This window comes from Netta rufina, assembly GCF_964035555.1.
Source record: "Netta rufina genome assembly, chromosome: 5".
In the NCBI taxonomy this organism is placed as follows: Eukaryota; Metazoa; Chordata; class Aves; order Anseriformes; family Anatidae; genus Netta; species Netta rufina.
Genome location: NC_140128.1, coordinates 26,406,316 through 26,430,819, shown reverse-complemented (window position 1 = coordinate 26,430,819; position 24,504 = coordinate 26,406,316). Strand labels below are relative to the sequence as shown.

Here is a 24,504-nt window from a genome sequence, read left to right as displayed (position 1 = left end):
AACTGAGAAATATTTTCTTGTTTTGCTAGAAATCTTCATACTACTTCAAACAATTTGAGAAGGTATCCTTTGCAAATGTTTTGCCTTCTGTATTGCTCATGATAATCCTGAAATATTTACAGATTTCTGGCAAGTATGTCAGGAGCTTACATGTCTAACCTATCTGTCAAAATAATAGGATAATTAAGAGAAAAGAAAAATCACTAACTCTTGAGATTAAAAGGGCTACCTTAACCTCCAAAAACAAAGACAGCTAGGAAGACTTCCTTATCGTCTGTGATACAACCTTACAAATGGAATTAAAATGTAACAAAATGAAGCAAACATACTTTAGAAATTGATATAGTTTCTTACCAATAAGATTGTCATTTTTATCTGCACAATAGCAAGAAAAAAAATACTTCCTTTAAGAGGAAAATGCTGATAGCTAATTTTCTCAACTAAGGATGGACAAAGAATTGTAAGATATTTTTAGATTTCTAATGGCAAGCATGCTATACATCTAACTTATTTTACCTACCTTTGTAAAGGTATTTTGTAAAAGCCTAATAAGAATCTCTCTAACTTTATAAACCTGACCTGACTGACATAGGGAAATTCAGAAAGGAAGCATGATATTAACTAAAATGAAATTTCAGTCCTCCTGAACCTGAACTAACTTCCCTAGCTACTGGAGGACCATCTTGTATGTTTGCATTAAATATACCTGACAGCTCAGAAAAGCAGCATCTTAGCATCTTAGGAATACTGTTATGGGGACCTGCAATATAAAAACTAAAACCTACCTAGAAGATGGTAAAGAAAGTGTAATAATAATTTAGGGAAAATAAATAAATAAATAAATAAAAACCAAAACAACAACAACGACAAAAAAAATGTCAGAAGATAAATGGAAAGATGGACCCTAGAAAGTTCTATTAGACCAAACCTAGAGGTGTGGTCTAATATAACAACAAGCAAACAACAAGCAAACAAACTCTACTTTAAAAATTTATATCTACTGGAAAAAGTAGTTAGCACTGGTAAACAGAATGAAGGAAATGTGAGAAATTGACAGCTTAAGAAAGAAATCATAGGAGTAAAATACAGTTTGAAAGATTATAATACAAAATTTCCCACAGAAAATAACCAGCAGCATACCTTTAATGGGGAGAAAAAAAAGATTGATGACAAAAATATTATCTGACGGTCATAGTTGAGAAGAAATTAAATAATCATTTTAAAATGTTAATTGCAGAAAAATCAAAGTCATATTTTTGTAAAGGCAAGACATTATAAGTTAAAAGGTAACTGTCTCTTTTTGATTTTTTTAGAGTAACTGAGTCAAATAGCTGATTCCAACTAAATCTGACATGGTATACTTGTCTAGAAAACTATAAAATTCCAGAAATTTGGGGGTAGGGGAGAGTGAGCAATTTTGTAGAGGAGAGAAAATATAATTCCCCCTAAAAAGCTTCATCATGGTATTTTCACATTTTCTCATATTTGAAAATTCAAATGTGAGACCATTTAAATGACCCAACAGTGGGTTAAGTTTCAATCAGAAACTGTTATCAACAATAGAAATCCATTAGAAATTAAGCTTTATTATAGAATCATATCATAGAATCATAGAATATCCTGAGTTGGAAGGGACCCTTAAGGATCATCAAGTCCAACTCTTGACACCGCACAGGTCTACCCAAAAGTTCAGACCATGTGACTAAGTGCACAGTCCAATCTCTTCTTAAATTCAGCCAGGCTCGGTGCAGTGACCACTTCCCTGGGGAGCCTGTTCCAGTGTGCAACCACCCTCTCTGTGAAGAACCCCCTCCTGATGTCCAGCCTAAATTTCCCCTGCCTCAGCTTAACCCCGTTCCCGCGGGTCCTGTCACTAGTGTTAATGGAGAAAAGGTCTCCTGCCTCTCGACACCCCCTTACGAGGAAGTTGTAGACTGTGATGAGGTCTCCCCTCAGCCTCCTCTTCTCCAGGCTGAACAGGCCCAGTGACCTCAGCCGTTCCTCGTACGTCTTCCCCTCCAGGCCTTTCACCATCTTCGTAGCCCTCCTCTGGACACTTTCCAACAGTTTCATGTCCTTTTTATACTGTGGTGCCCAGAACTGCACACAGTACTCGAGGTGAGGCCGCACCAGCGCAGAGTAGAGCGGGATAATCACCTCCCTTGACCTACTAGCGATGCCGTGCTTGATGCACCCCAGGACACAGTTGGCCCTCCTGGCTGCCAGGGCACACTGCTGGCTCATATTCAACTTGCTGTCTACCACGACCCCCAGATCCCTCTCTTCCAGGCTGCTCTCCAGCGTCTCATCGCCCAGTCTGTACATGCAGCCAGGGTTTCCCCGTCCCAGGTGCAGGACCCGGCACTTGCTCTTATTGAACTTCATGCGGTTGGTGATCGCCCAGCTCTCCAACCTGTCCAGATCCGTCTGTAAGGCCTTTACGCCCTCATTTGAGTCCACAACTCCTCCAAGTTTGGTGTCATCAGCAAACTTGCTCAAAATACCCTCTATTCCTACATCCAGATCGTTTATAAAAATATTGAAAAGTACCGGCCCTAAAATGGAGCCTTGAGGGACCCCACTGGTGACCGCCCGCCAGCCTGACGCAGCCCCATTTACCATAACCCTTTGGGCCCTGCCCGTTAGCCAATTGCTCACCCATCGTATGATGTTTTTATTTAGCTGTATGGTGGACATTTTGTCCAGTAGGATCCTATGGGAAACCGTGTCAAAAGCCTTGCTGAAGTCCAAAAAAATCACATCAGCTGGTTTCCCTTGGTCCACCATACGGGTGATCTTATCATAAAAGGAAATCAGGTTAGTTAGGCAGGACCTACCCTTCACAAACCCATGCTGGCTGGGACCAATGACTGCTCTGTCCCCCAGGTGCGCCTCAATAAGTCAATAATTAGTTTTATTGCTCACAGCATCATTTATTAATAGTTGTGATACTATCTCCCTTACAAGTATTTCTTCACGGTGAAAACAGGGAAACATACCTTAATACATTAGTACCTTAGTATAAGAACTCTGTACCAACATCTTTCAGGCTTCAAAATTATTTACAAAAAGAAATGCAGAAATGCCTGAATTGAATATGAATGACACCATTTTTGATCTACAGCCTACTATTTGAGTGTTTCAGTGAAGCATACAACTCTCAGCTTCTAAGTAAGCCTTGAAAACTATCTGACGTGTGACTAGTGATATTCCTTCATATGCCCTTTGTTCCAGCACCACCTAGACTCCATCCCAGTAAAGCTTCACAAGACCAGGCTGGGATTCCCTGACTTTCTTCCTTTTAGCTATCATTCTGACAATGACACAGGCAGATGTCTTCTCAATAGATCCTGGTTGACAAAACTCCATTGGGAAATAAAAAACAGGAGAGAGGATGAGGAAAGGCAGCCAGCTGTTTCTGAATTTTGCCATTGGGAGTAGAATTTAGAACAAGAATTCAGTAACGGGAATGTAGAACCTGGGAAAAAAAAGCAAGCTAGAATAATAAAAAACAATAGATGGGACATAATGGAAGAAATCAAATAGATCTCTAAGGACTCTCCAGTGATCTACACTCCAAGTATCTCCTAACAACATCTTACATGTACATATGTTCCCAACACATGCCTCAGTTAGTCATCCTTCAGTTTGTTCCAAGATTCATGAAAACACACAGTGGTAAGATATTAAAAGACCCTTGTGCCCTTTTTTATGGCATTCTAGCACAAGGCAACCCATTTTTGGGGTATATTAGATAATTTTACTAAAGGTCAGACCCCAAGAGCACTGTACTATCCTCAGCCCTCCAGGACAGACTGGAATTGTTCTCTACTTTCACAGAAGGCAAATGGTGCACTATAGCAGTTCTTTCAGTAACCTGGATGTCAAGAAATACAGAATTTCCTGCCAGAGTACTTCAGTTGTCTCATACCTAGGACCTTTGACAAGGCCTGGGCAAAACTTTTTTTTTGGTGATCAAATCTGTAGTGCAGTCTGTCAACTAAATAATGCCTGCTTCATAATGTTTGATGTGCAAATTCTTCTGAGAGAAGTCTTAGGCTCAGAGAACTATTATTTTCCTTATCCCATAAACTTGCTTTAGATTTTGCTCATACAGTTTAGATTTTGCTGAAATAAAAACTTCTGAAAAGTGTTTATATCAATAGAACTTTTTACTTTATGCCAGACATGATAATTAATAAGCATTCTCATCAGAAAATAATTAATTGTAAAGAAGGACACTGAGATTCTGAAGAGAAAATCGGAGAAGGAAAGCTTATCTGGACATGGCAGTGGTGAAGTACAACTCTCTGAAGTGTCTCTCAGTAACTTGCTACCTTTTTAACACAGTTGCTAAAGCACTAGGTATATGGGTTTGATTATATGGCATTTCTATTATTTCCAAGTAGAAAATGCTGAGTATGAGAAGAAATAAAGAACAGTCCATACCCACAAGTCAATGTTTACGAAATTCAAATGACAGATCTAGTGTCAAAAGTCATGATAAAAGAAGAGAACATGATTTTATTTTCGATTAGCTGTACAATAAACAAAGCAGGGACACAAAACAAGTAATGAAGCAGCTCTTAATAAATTGTCTACTCCTGTGTATTCTTTAGTATTTAATATTCATTTCACTGTTAGCTGAATGTCATCTGCAGCACAAGCAAAAACAAGGTTGCATGAGAACACCTTGAATGAACCTGGGACACAATGCTAACATATCAGAGAACTGCTATTAGAAGTAATATCGTACTGGGAGAGAAAGATTTAAATGATTCTATAAATCTGAAATTTATATGCAGAGAATGTGTACTGTCTCCTTTCACATATCACCATTTTTGTTAAGTTTCTCTCTTTAGAACCATAAATATGAAATTAGTATGTAAAATGTGTTTTTTTCATCTTGTCTGATTATAATTATAAATAATAATTAAATTATAATTTAGATAATTTTAGATAATATTTAACTTTATTTTTTTAGATAATATTTAGATATTTTAGATAAGGTTGAGGGTTCTTTACATTTTGTAATTAGAAAAACAATCTGATTTATTGTCTTAGAATGGCATGTTCTCTGTTTAGCAATGAAACAAAGTACACAAGCTTCTCAAGTTTTGGTCAAACCAGAGGATACTGGATAACACCAGAAAGAACAAGCGATTATACACAGTACATAGCAATACAAAATGACCAGTTGTCTTCAGTTTACAATGAGGTTGGCAGGAGACAATGGCAGTAGAGTTGCTAAGCAAGCAATACTCTAGGCCATTGACAATTAATTAGTCAATTAATTACTATTAATTAATAAGGGTGCTAGTCTACATAAAGACAAGTTTTCATCAAAACCATAAGACACTAAAGAGACATTCAGTGGTATCTAACTTAACCAAGAAAACCTTTTTAAAAAATGCTTAATTTCATAAAGTTCTTAAGTATTGAAATATTCACTATAATACCTACAGGGATACTTAAAGGATAAACAGAACTCCTTACATATGGAACTGATGTGGAAACTGAACTTTAACGATATATAATTAACAATATGTATAATTAATATATTTTAATATATAATGTATATGTTCAATTCTTTAATCAGATATTAAAGAATAGTAATATGAAGAATGCTATTCATAATCTGCAATTCTGCTAAAAAAATAAACTATTTCACTTTTTATTTCAGGAAAGTGAGCTTTTGAACTAACTAACCTAAGAGACTTTTTATTATCTATACAAAAAACTCCTGCGTATCTTAATTTGCTACTTACCTTGCTACCATTTCCTTTTCCTTATTTGATGCATATCCACTGCTACTGAGTGTTTTTGTTGGAGAAGACAGGAAGTACAGGCAGTGATTTGTAAAGTACTGATCAACTAATGGTAAAAGAACCTAAGAAATACAGATACAAAATGTATTTTTCACAGAGCACAATGGTACGTGTAGCAACAATGCTCTGATTTGTCAAAGTGAAATCAAGCAATTTTAGAAGTTCTGTTACAGTTGTATTTTCTCATTTCAGATATGAAGTCATATAAATTAAAATCTTAAGTATTATAATTTAAATTAAAAGCTACAAAAATATTAAACAGTGTTACACAGATCTATCTATTTTGGATCTAATACTGCAAGCTTAGTTTTCTCACATTTAACTGTTACGAGCATCACCAGAGGACTTTTCCTCTCCACTCTTCACATAACTGTCCAGTACACATATAAAAGGAGAGTTTTTTTTTTTAAGCTCCTAAATAAAATCCTAAATGTTCCTTACTTCAAATTTGATCATCAACAGCATTTATCTTAGCACATTTGTCATACAAATGTGTAAGAAATTACTATGCATAGCAATATTTATTCCTGTTTAATAAACAATACTACATGCTTCAGTTTATACTGAGGCAAAAAAAATATAAATAATCAATGTATATATTTAGTAAGAGGATTTCATTTCATGTAATAAATGAGCTGCCTTTTAATTTCTATGTTCCTTATCCTGTATAATCTATTTGGCAAATATATTGAAATACTTTGAAATAATCTGAAACGTTTGAATCCAGCAAATATATTGAGTTATTCCGGAACACGTTTGGAAATATCTTTTAATGACATATCATTCATTACTTACCAGGAAAAAAAATTGGAAAGATATATTTCTGTTACCTGAAAAGAAGTCTTACATTACAGAATTCTATGTTCTGTATATGTTCTGTATTCCATATTCTGAATGTTATAGATATATATTACATCTGTAATATGTATATATATATATTACTTGAAGTACTAAATCACTCACTTTCGCAAAGAATTTTATTTCTTGGTCATGTGGAGATTTTTCAGTTTTTCCACTGGTTACAATGGCTTCTGCAAAGATACAATAAAGGTAGACACGAATAAAAAGTTAGTTAATAATAAACAACACACTAGCTGTGGTACAACCTTAGAGACTTAGTTTTTAAGAAATACAAAGAAAACAGCAGAAACAGTTTAGCCAGTTACTGGCTAAGATGTCCAAGAAATCAAACTGCAAATTTAAAGACAAAATTACAGTTTCTTAAAGGCAATAAAAGTAGTGGTCTCTACAAGTTTAGACATACCAATCCAAATATTTAAATATCAATGACTTGAATGATTTTCAAAATAAAATCTGCAACTTACCCAAATGTGCAATGAACTCTTGAGCAGAGTCAACATATTTTAAAATTTTCTTCAGAAACTTAAAGGCAAACCTCTTTTCCATGGATGAAGCATCCAAATCCATGTCATTCAGACCCCTATTTTAGAAAGCATTCAGATAAATTGCATTGCTGAAGACAGTAGTACAAATGTTGACAGTACTAAGAAGCATTCTATTCCTTTTAATCTTTTGCTTATGGTAAATTTTTGTAAATAGCAGAAAATGACCTTCCACAGCAACTCTTAGTTATTAATTGCATAGCAAGAAACGTTAAAAACAGTTCATGTTTCATGTTCTAACTCGAATTTCCATCATAACAACTCATAACGATAAGGAAACACTGGCTACGCATAATGGCTATATTCAAATGCTTCTGTACACTTCAAATAGCGGTAGATAGGAAGACTCTCCCTTTATCAATTAGAGAAGACAACCTGGCTAAAGGAGATGCAGAAAACATTGAATGCAGATTTATTGGACTACAGAAGGATAGAAAACAAGCAGGCAAGTTTGTGGCATGGAATAAACTTCCTTGCAAGAAAGCAAAGAAGTTGATGGACTCAGTGTCGTGGAATGGAGGAAATGATCACTTGTCCTGAAATTCTTCAGCACTGTTTCAGAAGTAAATTAGGGAGGATAAATGAAGATTAGATAAAACAGCTACGAGGTGAATCCAAGGAAATCACTAATTCTGCAGAAGAAGGTTGATGCAGCAGAAATTTTAACAATGAAGACGCTAATAATAAGAACATGGTTCATGACCATATTATAAGATGGGTAGGAGAAGAAGAACAGGTATAGTCTGGAGAACAGAACCAGGAAACCAAGAAATGCATTCCAATACCAGTTTAGACATAAATATAAAAGGACTTTTCTAATCTCCCCCATCTTACATTTTCACTTAAAGACAAAAAAAAATCTATTTGAATAGTCCTAGTTTACATACTTTTATGACCTATTAACTGATTTACAATATGCTTAATTATTTGATATGTATTTATTCATGTACATGATACATGACTGCAATAAGAGCTATGTATGGTTGACAGGTGTCTCCTGCTGGCTCATTTTCACAGAGGATAAAGCAACTAAGTATTTACCTGAATTTTCAGTGAAGTCACTGTAAATATTCTCTTTTTGAGTTTATATAGTAATTTATGGTTACTAAAAGATTACAAGTACTTTCCTAAGTTTTTTGTTTGTTTGTTTGTTTTTTAATGTAATTATGTTAAATGACAAAAGACAGCATGAAAAGCACTTGTATAGGCTGAAAGATGCTTAAAGCATCTTTAAAACACCCCATCCCTGGAAGTGTTCAAGGCCAGGTTGGTTGGGCATTGAGCAACCTGGTCTTGGGGAAGGTGTCTCTGTAAGTGGGTTGGAACAAGATGATTTTTGAAGGTCCCTTCCAACCCAAACTATTCAATGATTCTGATTCTGTAGTCCTACATTTTAAAAATGTCATTCTGAAAATGTGATAATTTCAATCAGTATTTTAAAAAGATTTTAAAAGTACTTTTAAAAGATTTTATATTTACTTAAGATATGTACGTATTCATCTGAAGAAAACACTTGGACAATAATCTTGACTCACCCTGATACAGACAATTACTGCAACTCTTTGCCCATAGCCCACAAACAGCCTGAAAAGATTCTTTTCAAGTTGACTTATCTCATTATTCAACACTCAAAACACTGCCCTCCTAACTATAACAGATGCAGCTGTAAAGAGGTATTAAATTGCTTTTGAGCAATTCCATTGATATTTCAAGGACCTTTCCTTTGCAGGAACTAAATTTGCTTCTCTTAAACAATATTTCTAAAGCAGTTATAGAGGATATAAAAATGCCTACCAGAATGCATACTATTTGACTTCAAGCTGAGAACCTACATATTTTGTAGAACTGAATTTTTCTCTGAAGTACTGCAAAAATGTATCTTTAGAGCTCTGTCTTCTAATATCTTAAAAATGGTATTAATTGGTAAAGCCAACTGAAACCACTGAAGGTAACTTTTGCAGATCCTAATAATCAATTTATATAATTTTTTGGATGTATACTTTCACTAAAGGCACAAATTTGAAGAAAAAAACAAATGAAAACAAGTAAATATGTCTCTATGTACATACAAAAAATGTTGTTCATGAATACAGTGTAGATTACAAAAATGCTTAATGCTAGCAAAATGGCAGTTTCCTATGTGCTCAGGAATTTTGCATGTAATATGTAAATGACAGCTATGATACAGTAACTCACAAATCCATCACACAAAACCAGAAATACAGTATAATAATAAGCTATTTTAATTTTGATGGAGTAAAATCCCAAAGGCCAACATATGTCCAGATACAGCAATTCAACTTATAGTACAAATAATATGCTGTTCTGCTTGAGCAAGTTAAGGAGGAAATGCCCGCAAAAATGCCCACTCTGTCTTACTAGTTCAGAAAACTCAAAACAACATTTTTCTTAAGTACTAGATTAAAAACCACTTTACAGTATCAGGCCTCAGATTTACTTTCCCATAATCTTACTGACAGCTGCTGGTTGCTAATTTAGAAGTTCTGAATCATCTGCTTGCTCAATTATACTACTGTTGCATTTTGTATTTACTATGATCACATATTAAAAGTTAGCTCTCTACACTATTTCAGACGGGTCTTTCTGAACATAAAAATAATTAGGACTTTGATTTACAGAAGATAGAAGATATACCAAACAGTAAATATATTAACATCTAACAGGATGCAGTGAGATAAAGAAAATTACCATGGTTTGTGCACTGAATATAAGCAATTATTTCAAAAGTATGCACCTTACCGAGATATGATTATACCATTCACTTGAAGGAATTTAAACAGCTCCTGTGCCTTTTCACGGTCCCGTGATTTCTCCTTGGCTGTCAACGTGTCATAAGGTACCAATAAAGGATGACTACCTCCACCTTTGGTAAAAATTGAGAGAACTGTAAGGGTTTTTATTTGTTCTAAGATTTATTTTGCTTCAAATACAAAAATAAACTATTCAATTTAGATTGTCTTACACTGTCTTCTTTCAGACTGTTTCTTCTCCCTCATTTTGCTTGTCTTTTTTGTGTGGTTTTGGCACAGGATTCTGGCTTACCTTTGCTTTCCAACTCCATTTTCTTCTTTTTGGCCCATATATTATGGTAGTTTTCTGCCATTACCTCAACCATTCCCTACATTGCCATCAGGAAAAATAAGACGATGCAAAATTAAAAGATGAAAAATTAATAATTCTGTAATTATACATAATTCTACAGTCTTGAGTATAATCTACAGTCTTTGGTAAAGAAACATCACCCATAGAAACTTTGGCTGAGTTGGTTTATGCATCCAAGCATTTACCTCAGTAAAGTGGGACACAAAAAATACAGATGCTTTCCAGGTCAAATAAAACAGTGATAAAGTCATTACTTATTATTACCTTATGCTAGTTCTTAAATGACTTTAGTCATAAAGCAGTACCTATTAAGCTACGGACTGTAATGCATAAAACAAAATAACCATAAGTGTCTTCTAATTGTATGATGTCTAAGAGTGAACTACAGTACAAGGAGAATCTATGCTGAAGGCAGGCATTAGACAATGTGAAGACAATCTACAAAGAAAAAAACGTAAAGATCTCTCAGCACAGATGATGAGACTTAACTAAATATAAACATCTATTTTTCAGGAAGTACAGACTACTTTCTTTCTCTTATATTCTGGTTTATAATAGTTTAGATCCTTTGGACACAAATACAGCTTACAGTCTTTGCACATAAACAGCCTAACAGATCTCTTTTAACAGATAATATGAAGGACAGTCTTGAGTCTGTTCTAAAAGCTTAATGAAGTAGCACTACAGATACTTATGAAGGGCAACAATGGAAAAAGCAACATACTGGTTTGCAATTTAGCATATAGATAATGGGGGATGGTATCATGGCCTATCAAATGTATAAAAACTGATGCTGTATAACAAACAAGAAAAATGAAGAAGAGTTAACAGAAAAATCTGAAAGCAAAACAAAGTAATATGAAGTAGATTTCATTTGTCTGAGTACAAGGGCAGAAGCAATAGATTACAAAAAATGTTAAACGGAGGCATTTTCTAATTAGTTGGGAATGACTGTAGTAGTTAAGAAGAAAAGAGATGAAGAAATCAAAACATAAGACAACAGAACCATGGATAAAATTTTCACTCCAAAGGACCAAGCTTTAGATCTTAGAGCTAAGATAAATAGCCTGGCTGTGTGAGAGATTTAAGTAAATAATGTTGAAATTCTATGTCTGAGACACTATGAGGATATCTATACCAACTACAGTTATCAATAACGGAAACGTGAAGAAGGATCTGCTGGAGGAAGTTCTGAGTCAAGAAGGACAGAAGACAAGGAAGACATTCAAGAAAAATAGAATTTGTTTTGGAGAGAATGAAATTATGTGATTTGTCCCAAATAAACTTTTCCTTCCTTGTAGACCAAGGAAAAATGACCTAGGACTAAGCAATACAGAGAACTTCTTTACAGAAGTACTAAAATGCCAAGACAGTATACTTAGTATACTTTGAAAGAATGATTAGAAAGGTAGAAAGAGAACCAATAGAACAATCACACATGCACAGAAAAAAAAAAAAAAAAAAAAACACAACACAATAGATGATATAATTCCTAGAACATCAGCAGGGAAAAATGCATCAAAACAAGGCATTTTTTGAAAACTAACTGCGTTTTGGCTAGAAAAAGATCAATACAGAACTAGTGATAACAGTGTGTCAGTACATAACAGTGATTAGATTGCATGTTGGATACACTAAGATTAAAGAACACTGTCAAATAGTCACTGTAAATATTGAATTCAATGAGCTCTTGGATGAAAGAAGAATGAAAACTGAAGGAAAACCAGGAGTGATGTTTTTTGTGCAAAAAAAAAAAAAGAAAAACAAGAAATTTAAAATCAATAACCTTTGATAAACTAATAATTACTCATCATATAATTAGTCATCAGATAATTAGTCATCAAGCAAAAAAACATGCAGTGTTGATACACAACAGTGTAACAATAGCTAAACAACTATTTAACTGCTACAAGATTATTTCCCTTTTTGAAAGTATTCATGAGGACAGGGAAATGGAGATCCTTTTTTACAAAAGGAAGCTAAAAGAGGTTAATTGTTTTTAGCAAAACTGTGGCTGAAAGGGAACATCAAAGAGACAAAAGGCAGAAAGTTTAGCTTAGAATCTTCAGAAGTTAGAATCTTTAGCTTATACATGTAGACAAAAACAATAAACGGAAGATGAATACACTTGAGTGAGGTTCTGAGCAAACAAAACTCTTAGGAAAAGCATATGGAAAGGAAAAGAAGAGGGAAAAAGTTTAGTTGTATCACATGGTTTAGTCTATGAAATGGTTTATATTAATTGAACTACCATATTGCTGTGAATACAGATAAATAGAAAGAAAACAGGCTATCCAAAAAGAGAAAGTGATAGAATGCTTTCAATTTTCCCTTGGAAACACTTATTGCAGAAAAAGAAGTAGAGGCATGAGGAGGACTACATTTAAAGATGGAATGAGGGTGGAAAGAAGTAAATGGGTACCTGATTATGAGACTGAAATTAAAGACACTATTTATAAGACAATAGAGCTGAAAGAATCTAGAAAATAAATTTTAGTTAAGAAAATCAGCTTGGCCATGGATTTCCAACAGAAATGGGAACTGATTAAACAGTTCTGTATCAAAAGAACAGGAGTGGAGGAGGATACTGGCATGGCAAAACTAACCCCAGCAGTCAACTAATAAGAATTTTGAGATGCACAAAGAAAAGTGAAGTGAAGAATGACAGTGAGAGAAGAAAGCAACATGAGCAGATGATTAAATTTAGACAAGAAGTCAACAGCACATGCAGCCAAGAACAGAAAGGAAATCTTAATATGGAAGACAGAAAGTCTGACATTCAATTTTCTGAAGACAGGTACTGATCATGGTGACCTTTAGGAAAAGACAACACAGAAGGAACAACTTCAGTGAGATGGAGAGTTGAAACAAACTAACGACAAAATAAAGCCTAAGAAAATATGCATCTTTGTGGTTGTTAACACAGGAGATGAAATTACTCTAGAATGAGCATAGGAAAGAAAAAAAAAAAAAGAGAGATGCCTGTTGCATGTATAATCATAAAGGAATACTAATATGCAAGTTTGAAGCAAGGCAGATGGTATAAATATTGTTGAGGTAAAGAGAGATTTCTTTACTCAATATGGCTGAGAGGGAGGGTGAGAAGAGTTGCAAATAGTAGAAAATAAAAGTAGAAGCCCTATAAGGTCTTAACACACTGAAAAGCACACTAAAAACATGTAGGCATCCCTCAAGGAAAAATAAAAAACAAAAACAAAACATACAAGCAAACAAAAAAAAAAAAACAAAAAACTTTCTTCATTCTGTATAAACTTTTTCACTACTATTGCTCTATTTAAAATTTGTACATCATTTTATCGATAAGGGTAATATATTAAAAAATAATACACAAGCAAAACTGTGTTTTGCAGCTTTCTTTCTTACAATGAAACTGTCTGGAATAATAATATGAATTCTTCCATTCTCTCAGGCTTTTAAGCATATGGCTGCACATGGTCTGTGCATAACATCAGGAGCATCAATATATTCAACTATTATACAAAGTAAGTACAGGCATAGGCTAAACATATATCAAAAGCTGTTTACAGTCCCTTCCCTGGCTTCACGCTAACTTGTTCTAGGAACTCAAGAAGCACCAATGAGGTGAAGAGCAGAAATCTCTTTTTAAAATTTATAAATAATATATGTGAACCTTTTTACAACAGTGAATCACAAACAAAGACAGAAGTACACTCACAAAATCTGTTAAAATTCAAATCATCAATAACAAAGTCTACTAAGTCTTTCCACGTCCTAGTTTTGCCTGGTACAGAAATAATTTTCTTCCTACTAGCTGGTATGGTGCTGTGTTTGGGATTTAGGAAGAGAATAATGCTGGTAACACACTGACTTTTTAATTGTTGCTGAGCAGTCCTGACGCTAAGTCAAGGACTTTTCAGCTTCTCATACTGCACTGCCATTGAGGAAGCTGGGGGTGTGCAACAGCTGGGAGGGGACAGCACCAGTACAGCCGACCCAAACTGGCCAAAGGGGTATTCCATACCATATGGCATCATGCCGAACAATGAAACTGGTGGGGGGCACTGCTCAGAGAGGAGCTGGGCATCAGTCTGCAGGTGGTGAGCAACTGCATAGTGCATCACTTGCTTTGTATATTCTTTTATCATTATTATTATTATTTTCCTTCTTTTTCTTTCCTACTAAATTGTCTTTATCTCGACCCACAAGATTTTATTTTTTTTATTTTTTTCCCTGATTCTCTCTTCCATCCCATTGTGGCAGGGAGGAGGGAGCAAACAGCTGCATGGTGCTCAGCTGCCTTCTGGATTAAACAACAACATTCTAGCACAAAGTATGCAAAATACAAATACAAACCTGAAGCTCCCTAGAAAGCACCACATTAGAGAGATCAAGTGGTGCTGGGCTATATCCATTTCCCTGAGGGAAAAAAAAAAAAAAAGAAAAGAATTATTTTATTATTTTCAAATAACAAATATTTTAGATAAAAGAATTCAATATTCAACTACAACACCTCTCTTATTGATCTAATCAGTGACAGTATTTACTTTTTTTTTTTTTTTTTAAACTTCCTTGAGAAATTGTGTTCACCTTTCACCTCGTAATGTGCTGGCAACACATGGGATGATTAACAGTACATCTGTTGATATGGAAATGAGAAACATGCAAAAAAACTCAGATGCCTCTGCTGGCAATAGATGACAACCTGCTTTTATATGCTTTTCAGCCTAAGTAAGGAGACCAATCATGAGGCATTCAATGTGTCTTCAGAACATGACAGAACGGTGTGACAACCACATGAATGAACAACATATATTAAAGATAAGACACCATAATGAAAAGTTAAAGTTAATTATTGTCTACAAGAATTCACAGACTAAGAAAAAGGTCTAAAATATTTATGCAGTGTTGAAATGTTTAAAGTGTGAAAGCTCCAATGTAACAAACCTAATTCCTGTGATTAAATGTGAAGTCACACCTAAATCAGTGGTTTCAAATGTACTGAAGTTAAACGTGCTGAAATCCTGTACTGAATCATGTCATGCATTTTGTTTGTTTGAAACCATTTTTTAATTTTATAGGTCAACATGTTAGCAACTACAACGAAAAAACAACTACAAATGAAAGAAATAGTCTTTATCACATCAAAATGCTATGCACTATATACTTATCTGCAACACTTGCCTGTAAGATTTTACAAAAAGTATTAAATGAACAATCTTATTTGTCTGTCATAATAATCCTGACAGAAGCCAATTTCAGGTTCTTCTGTTTGACCAAGAAAGAAATTTTCTAGATTTAACTATTGTAAAACAAAAAGCTTTAAATACTGTGCCATGTATTCTTTAAATGACTACACAAAATCCCTCTCCATTAGAAAATTAAGAGATATGGTCTCTGACCACCTTGGCTTCGTAAAAACTGCACTTTTTTTGCAGTCCCCTCTTTAATGTTACAGTGTATTTGTTTATTATAGTGACGAGACTTCCAATCTCAGAATTCTAACTCTAGAAGCTTCTTTTCATTGAAAAGAACATAAAATAAACATATTTTTGTATAGTTTCTCAGTAAATTAACAACCAAGCCTTTTTTTTTTTTTTTTTTTTTCTTCCAGATTTAACCAATTCCATCTCACCTGGCTAGACTGAGATATGCTGCGGAGCTTTTCATTTTCACGCTGATGTAATATTGTTTCTCCTCCTTCTTTGGTCCTTTCTAGGCTCCATCCCATGGCCAACATGGTTTTCAGTGATTCTCTAGCAGGCCAACGATAAATTTCTTTTTCCTTTGAAGCAAAAGGAAACACATACATTTGAACACAAAGCTTTTTTTTTTTTTTTTTTTTTTTTTTAACCATTCCTCTATTTATATCTATTTACAGATACAGAACATTACTGATCTATAAACCTCTTCGTGTAAGTACAGCCATCAACAGCAAATTAGGGGAGAGCTTTCAGTCCGTCGAAATGTAAAGGTGTTATACAAAATCTGAAAAGTTGTAGGAAAGAAAATTCTGAGTGCATCGTATTAAGACTTCTCAAATCAACATAATAAAAGTATTTCTACTCTTAACCATAAATAAGAATTTTTATGATACTTATTTAACAGTTTTTATGGAAAGACCTGATTTTAGAAATAGTTCAGAACTTCAAATCTGAGACCATTTTGAAAAATCCCTTTAAACAGCTTAAATAATAATTCAACCAACAATACTTCAGGCCCTCTCTGAAGATATCAAAGCAATTTACAAACCTTGGGAAATGAGAACTCCTAATTTTGTCATCTCAATTTTCTGAATGGGAAAAGTACGGTAAAGGGGGACAAATGTAATTGACTTAACTAGGTCACCTAGTGAATCACTGCAAAAATATACAACAAAATTCCAGTTTAGTTCAGTGTTTTGACAACTAAAAAACATTCATGCCCAGTCAAGAAATTCAAATGTAAAGTGTATTTAAAATATTTTTAATGTTTTTTCTCCAATTTCAACTGAAGCACGTTCTCCCATTTCATTAAAATTTTCTACCATCTTTCTTGAAGACAGAATTACCTTCAATTAGATATGTTAGATTACTTTTACCTAGAACACAAGAGTAGTTGCCAGTCACTTCCTCATCCACAGAGACCTGAAAACCCTGCCTTTATTACTAATTGGCTCAGGCCTATGAAGGCTGCCTAGCAGAAGCATATCATTTATGCAGGACTCTATTAACTAAACAATCACTGTAGCATATAGAGATCGCTGTTCTTATCTGTAAGATAAGAGGAGTTTGCCTGTCCTCCTGTTGTATAATAAATTTGAATTGTATTAGAAAAAAGTATACAAAATCAAGCTACTTTCCATTAATACAGCTTAAGTATTCTCTATTACCTTTTCTGTTAAAGTTTTGAAAGGTCTTATTAATGGGTGAGTCTTCGTATTTTCATCCAGTGAAACACCATATTTCCATCCATTATTAGTCTGAAAAGATATATATATAGTGAAATAAGATGAGAGCATAACAGATGAGTGAGAAACAGCAAGTTTTGTGTGTCATACTGAATTGCTAATCTACTCCAATGTCTACACTGTGCCACAGAAATTTGTGTGTAATAGAATGCATCCATCTGTGGATACACCAGAATAAAACATGGCCTGGGAAGACCAGAGTCTAACTATCAGCAGTAAGTCTCATGCAAAGATTTGTGACTCTACTATACACTGGCCACTTTCAAACTAATGGTTTGAATGACTAATGATTAATGCATTAACATGGTACTGGCTAAAGTTTCAAAACAAAAAGAAAAAAGCTTGTCTACTCTCTGGGAAGCTACAGTCAGCAACAGAGAGAAGAAAGATTCTACTTGTTTCCAAATTTCAATTTCTGGAAGTAATCAAACATCTATGTTGACTCTGCATTAGCCTATGAGAAATGAGTATCTGTTTTTAAGTTCAGTGTCAAAATTATAATTTTACATAACACAGATGACAAGCGGTGATCGATACTCTCTACTGATTTAGTATCAAAGATACAGGCTGTGGTGATTGAACTAATTAACATCACACCAAAAGCAGTCTCTCAGAAAAAGAATTGTGATGCAATTTCTGGAAGCAACACACTGCTTGTCTTATGAAATATGTGATGTTAACAGATCAAGTATCAATGAAGGTAACTTACTGAAGCCTTTGCTTTAAAGAATATTAATTGAAATTTAACTTTTGAGATATATGTAACTATACACACATTAATGTAGTCTTTCTCTACAGATTTGCATATATAGACACATACAATAACAGAATTGTTATTTCTGTATAATTGTTCAATGTAATTGTTATTAATTGTCACAATAAATTACATAAATCTATCCCGTCTTTTCCTTCAATGAAAGAGACGCTTAAAATTCATTCTTGGATTAAATGAGTTACTCATATCCAAACACTTTCAACATACTTAGTAAGAACTGCAACTCTATCAAACTTCATTTTGCTCAGTTTTAACTCTATAAGTTCTATTTATTAACATCAAAACTTGCAAACTGTTAAGACTAAACAGCCCTTCAATAAATTTAATGTTTCATTTTAACATTTAAAAGTTCAAAATCACATTATACATATGCCTTACACCTCTTTCAAAGTGCTGAACCACAGACAACACAGTGATAGAACACTTGGAAAACTATAGGGCAAATCAATGTGTGACAGCCTTCTCAAAGTCAAGAATAAAGAAAAACTCTAACGACATTTTCTGAAATAATAAACGATATTAGACTTCCCAGGTACTCTCAGATCACAGAGCTGCTGCAGTAAAATTGAATTTCTGACTTCCATTAAAAGACCATCATTACCAAGGCTATATGATGCTAAGAAATATATATTCTTACTTTAAAAAACAGAAACAAAACAAATTAAGCACCCCTCCTCAGTCCCTACCAAATATTTGTCTTAACAAATTCACTTTGAAAAAGTGACAAGTATCAATCCACTTGCTTTAGCAAAATGTTTCTTCCACATATCCCTAAAGAATATAGACATGCACACGCTGAACAAGTGCCTATCATTTAAACACCTCACATTTGTTTTCAACAATCACCTCAGGTATTACTGGGGTTAGACAGTTGCCAGTCTTAAAACAGTTCCTACCTTATCAAAGGCCCACTTATCATGGGAATGTTCAGCATACTTGCTGACAATATACTCCAACTTTTCAGGAAGTACAAGGCTGTAAAGAAAGGAGAGTTTGGTCATTCAATTGTAAGTTACTGCACTCTGATCTATGCAAAAAAAAAAAAAAAAAGCTTCATCTCCAAATGAAGGTAAGACATTTCGCTTTGTATGTATTTTTTCTTTAGAATAAATAACACTAAGCAAAACAGAGCTATAATAGCATTTACAGAGAGTCTTCAAATACATAATTCTTGGTAGTTCTTAATGCAAGACAGTATTAGTATGGACGTCTCACATTAAATAATGATGGTTAGTGGAGGGTCTTGATTTTAACAGCAATCACCAATCAGCAATAGTCATTTCTTGAATATAGACATTTTAGAACTCTGTATTTTAGAATTACTTAAAAGATCATGTCTCTACTAAACCATCACACATGATTTGCTTGTTTTGCTCTACCAGGTTACTAGGATTAAGTCTCAAAACTAAATGAGATTTTATAAAAACTTGGTAATAGGTTAATTGAATCACTTACTAGATTTTGATGGTCTTGTACCATTTGCCATCACTGTACCACACTCTAAATAATGACAGCATCAACTGTAAATATCTCAAATATTTTGAATGGGGTACATAAGAAGTACTAATTTACTACATACTCTGCAGAATATTGAAGTTCTCTACAGGGCTAAGAGTAGTGTGTTTTGTATCTGCTAAACAGGATATGTTCTAGCAAAGCATTTGAAAGCAAGAAGCAAAAATGCCTGTATTATTTCTTAAAGGTACTAATATCATTAAAAAGTCAGTCACTGGCCACTGCTCTGTACAGAGGAGAAAAAAGTGTTAGTAAGGAAAATGTTATAAAAATATATAAGGAAAGGAATTTGTTACGAAATACATTACTCACTTTGCTGTACTGACAGGTTTGGGATCAAAATTTCCTTCTGGATCCACTGAAGTCTGCTTTTCCAAAGTTGATCTAATTCGTGTATCTAAATAATCAGGAGGCAAAGCACCAGCTATAGCACTTAGACAAGGCAAGGCCATTCGAAAGAGCTCTGGATCGTACTTCTGCAGGAGAGATAGGAACTGGTTGGAAAACCCAACAGAAAAACATGCAAAATGTTAGTGAAAACCAAGCAGCCATATGTACAAATATTAGAAGATGCAAAGAGACAGTAAAGCACATTTTTAAACTAAGCACAGAGCAAAAATATTGCGGTATGACCTGTATTTTTCTTGTTATCAACCCAATACATTTTCAAGACTGTTCCAATTACTGTAAGAGTATGCTGACAGCTGTATAAGCATATACAATACATGTAGGAGCATGTAAAGATTTCTTCAGGCTGTTAAGGCCTACATAGAAAGAATCAAAGGTTGATTACCTAGTCAGAGAAGTACAGTAATCTACAAAATACTGTCTTTAACTACAGAAGTCATAATAGTTTATCCGTCTTTTGCCCTAAACTTCTTAAAGTTTAAATCATGCCAGTCAAAGAAAACTGTGTTTTACTGTTGCAAAGCCAGTTCACTATCTTTCAGAATTGTCCTGTTAAGAGGTGAACTAGCGCGTTTTGTCTTCTAAATAATTAGCCTAATAGTTTAATTAGCTCTAGAGATAATGGTACTTGATACATAAAAACACATGGTGCAATTACATATGAAGAATTTATCCTATCCTTAGCTAACTTGCCATGAAAAACATTCAAGGTCAATTGTTACACACTAAGTTAAGTGTGTAAATTAAGTTATTTAAAAAAAGGGGGGGGGGGGGAGGGGAGCAAAGAGAAAGTAGCAGCAGATCACAGGAGGTCCAGGTTCTCATTAAAAGCTCTCAAACTACATTCTTAGTGCCCCTGGGAAAAATAATCACTTCAGATTCCCCACTTGTATAACATGCATACTGATGTACTTTTAAAAGAGTTTAACACATTTACTGTTGATCACTGATGTGCAAGAGTTCCATGCTATTATAATTATTTAATAAATTGAAGAAATATTTCTCTTGCTTCACTGAAAGACACAGATAAGCTACATGACTTTCTAAATTTGAATGACAAATTTATTATTTTTGTGTTAACAAAATGCTGAAAAGCAATTTTAAGTTCCACTGAAGATTCTTGCTGATAAAATTATACTTTACAGCAAGAAGAATGCCTGAAACTTTGAATCTTTAACTTCCTTTAGTTTTGTTACAATGTTCTTTAGTGCTTAATGCACAAGCAAAAGAAGTGAGATCACAGGGTGAACTACTTCCACTAACACATCTGGAAGCAATGAAAATGCCAAACCTGTAAATATCTCAGTACAAAACAAAACAATGGAGAACACTGTAGCTTAGCAGCTTTACACAATGCTCTCATTGGACTAATAATCATCTACAAAATGATACAAATCCTATTACAGCGGGCCACCAATACTGACAGAAATACATCGTCTTCATTTATTTGTAAAATACTAAAACAAATTAAAAATGGTTCATCGTGACCTCAGGCCCTACTGACACTGTTTCTACCTGTGACAGCAGTGAGACAGACTAAGAAGTCATTAAAACCAAATACAAATAAGGCTTAAAAGCCATCCTAGAGTGGCTTTTAAGAGACAATTAAAAAAATTTAAGAGACATTAAGAGACAATGTTTACTTTCGTATTATAAAAAGGATGCATAGAGAAACGATCACCTAAATTTGTTGACTAGAACTGGAATGGACATTCAGTGGGATGCACTGAAAAATATTGCTACATTCTCATAGTGAGAACTTGATTTTTGAGCCAAGTTCAAAGAGAACAAGTTCAAAAAGTATCTATCCAGAAAGGCATTTCTAATATCAGAAACGTAACATTACTTCGAAAAAAACATTAGTAAGTGCAAAAATCCTAAGATCACACCTTGGAAGAGTACTACAGGAAAATGTTTATTTATGCAATGGTTGGATCATAGTTTTTAACTTAGGCAAAGACTGGCAAACTAACAAAATACAAGTGTCAGTTTGAAAATAGATAATTTAGATTTATAGTGCATACACCAGTAATTTGATTAGCATATACAGACATTTTGTAAAAATAATGCTATTATATGTCAGTAAAAAGTATTATAAAAAGTTTAGGAGAGCAAAGTAGAATAAAGCTGAATAGAGAACACTGACTTGTTAGTGCAGCAAGCAATCATTACCAGTGGAAAGGTATATGGCTATATCAAAACAAAAATCTCTTATTAATTTGGAGAAAATCCCAAATCCCTCATGATTCAGGACTCAATTTTTTTTTTTTTATTAGAATGTTACTTCATTGGAAACATTCTTTGTCATACATCCTGTATTATGTGAAAGAATTGCTGATACAGGCATTTTCTGTTCTTGGCATTGCAAATTATCATTGTAATGCTTTTATAGAAAGCCCATAGTGAAACATGAATTCTAATCATTACCTTATGAGACAAGGAATCAAATATTCCCCAGAAAAGTTTCTCAGTTAAATGTAATTCTTCTTCTGCTGCAATTCCATAGCTTCCCATTCCTGAAGGTAGACAATAATACTTCCAGCACTGTTCATAGTGATTTGTCAGAAGCTAGGTGTAAAAAAAAAAAAAAAAAAAAAAAGTGAAAGTGTGTAAAACATTGATATTTAATAATATAACACACTGGGTAGCATCTGCTTAAACAGTTAAATAAATATTATTATACTTATTTCTTATTAAATATTATACTTATGCCCACCAATACTGTTTATTTCTTTACTTCTAACAGATCTTATAAAGAGTCTTTTTTTCTTCTTTATCTTTTTGTGGGAGTGGTAGAGCTGTGCTGAAGAAGCATAAAGACTCCAGCTAGCTAGATTATTGTGAACTGAGTTTTATGCTGAATGCATGTACACAAAATACACCATTTACCTTGAGAGGCATTTTACAGTACTCATTGAGTAGTGGTACATCAAAAACTAGCCTTCTCAACAGCTGTTGTAGCATAGAGGGACGTAAGTGGCTGTAATTAAAAAAAAAAAAAAAAAAAAAAAAGTAAAGAAAATGAAAAAGGAAGTTCTTGTTAGTAAAAATTCATACAGTCCAGTGAAAATTAAATACAAATTTAAATTATTTTCCACATTGGTATTCAAATGATTCATGAAAACTATTTTGAGAAACATATGGTGTGCACACAACGAAAAACAAAATGAATAGTTAATACCTTCAGGTGTATAAAAAATCATGAAAAAACAAATATTAGACTCTCTAAATAAGTTTGAAGAACCTGACTCTATGTCATCTATCTAATGATATAACACAAAGATAAGCAAATTTTGGACTCTGTTATGCAATTAGACAACAGGTATGATTGTCCCATATAACATCAGAGGAAAGGGTGTTTTTTGTTGCTATTGGGTTTTGTTTGTTTCTTTGTTCAATTTTAAGGATTCTTCAGGGTGGTTTAGATATATAGAGGAGACAATCTAAGCAAAATAAACAGAATATTGCCCTAAAAGAATGGTTTTTGATATGAAACTACAAAGCAGCAAAACACTCGTGACTGAAACTGGTCTTGTAAATACATTATGATAACTATTATTAGAAATAAATCTGTACATCTCTACTACTTCAAGGCTCAGTTCATCTTTAGGATCAGTTTTCAGATTTGGAGAATGATGGGTAGTTTATGTTTTGGTTTAAGTGTTTCTTCGTTGGCTTCTTTTTTTATTTTCATTCTTTCCTTTTTTTTAAAACAAAGAACAAGGTTTCTCAAGCCACAAGAAAAAATACAAACATGTCAACACCTTAAATCCCCAACACATACACTGTCAAACTCACCTAAACATTTTTGGTAATAACTAGAATTTTGTTTTTACAAATAACCAGAATTCATTTTGTATCATTGCAATGCTCATAGCAATGCACCAGCTTGTAGAATGCAGGATAAGTAACAAAAAATCAGAACTATTTTCTCTTAGGAAAAGAAATCCTGTCATACAGTCAGGTCATTTATTTCATGCAGTAATAAAACTCTCTTCATTCTACATTATACACAATGAAGAAAATTATTAAAATACATATTCTTATTTCCATACACACACAAAAGAAATCAATTTGAACATATGCATCATACATACTGGCAAATAGCAAGCAGGCATTCTTCAATAGTGTCTCGTTGTGCTTTTGTAAGGGAACGTCCTTTGGATAACCTATATATTGTGTGAAGCATGGAGTCAACCAAAGAGGCATGATGCTCTGTTCCAGAAAAGAGGGGAGCACATCTTTTGAGTAATGGAAACACAGCTGAACAAATATATCTATTTAGTGCGAGAGCTGCCTCTGTGGTACTTAGAGAAACCTGTATGAAGTAGTAATTGATTGTTAGTATCATATGGAATAAAAGTTACTAAATATGAAATTATAAAACATAATAATGACATATTCCTGAGGTCCCTTTAGTGGCTGGGTACTAATATAGTATTCACAGTATATACATGAGGACAAAAGCCCCCCCCCTTTTTTTTTAAACTTGAGAAAATTAAGTCATCCCACTTATCCCATTAA

The 24,504-nt window shown here is 33.8% G+C and overlaps 1 protein-coding gene across 4 annotated transcripts in view; it reads right to left on the bottom strand.

The window, feature by feature from the left end:
• Positions 1-24,504, bottom strand: part of RYR3 (ryanodine receptor 3) — a 223,263-nt gene that overhangs the window by 57,554 nt on the left and 141,205 nt on the right. For 2 of the 4 annotated variants that reach the window (XM_084287833.1, XM_084287834.1), the window contains exons 48-60: positions 24,078-24,298; positions 22,870-22,960; positions 22,408-22,548; positions 19,885-20,066; positions 18,954-19,032; positions 17,205-17,294; positions 15,969-16,118; positions 14,690-14,752; positions 10,295-10,370; positions 9,992-10,115; positions 7,154-7,269; positions 6,792-6,859; positions 5,769-5,890 (exon numbers count right to left, since the gene is read on the bottom strand). In XM_084287833.1, coding sequence (XP_084143959.1) covers positions 5,769-5,890; positions 6,792-6,859; positions 7,154-7,269; positions 9,992-10,115; positions 10,295-10,370; positions 14,690-14,752; positions 15,969-16,118; positions 17,205-17,294; positions 18,954-19,032; positions 19,885-20,066; positions 22,408-22,548; positions 22,870-22,960; positions 24,078-24,298 — 1,523 coding nt within the window. The remainder of the gene's footprint in view (positions 1-5,768; positions 5,891-6,791; positions 6,860-7,153; positions 7,270-9,991; positions 10,116-10,294; positions 10,371-14,689; positions 14,753-15,968; positions 16,119-17,204; positions 17,295-18,953; positions 19,033-19,884; positions 20,067-22,407; positions 22,549-22,869; positions 22,961-24,077; positions 24,299-24,504) is intronic. The other 2 variants (XM_084287835.1, XM_084287836.1) reach the window with 1 other exon arrangement.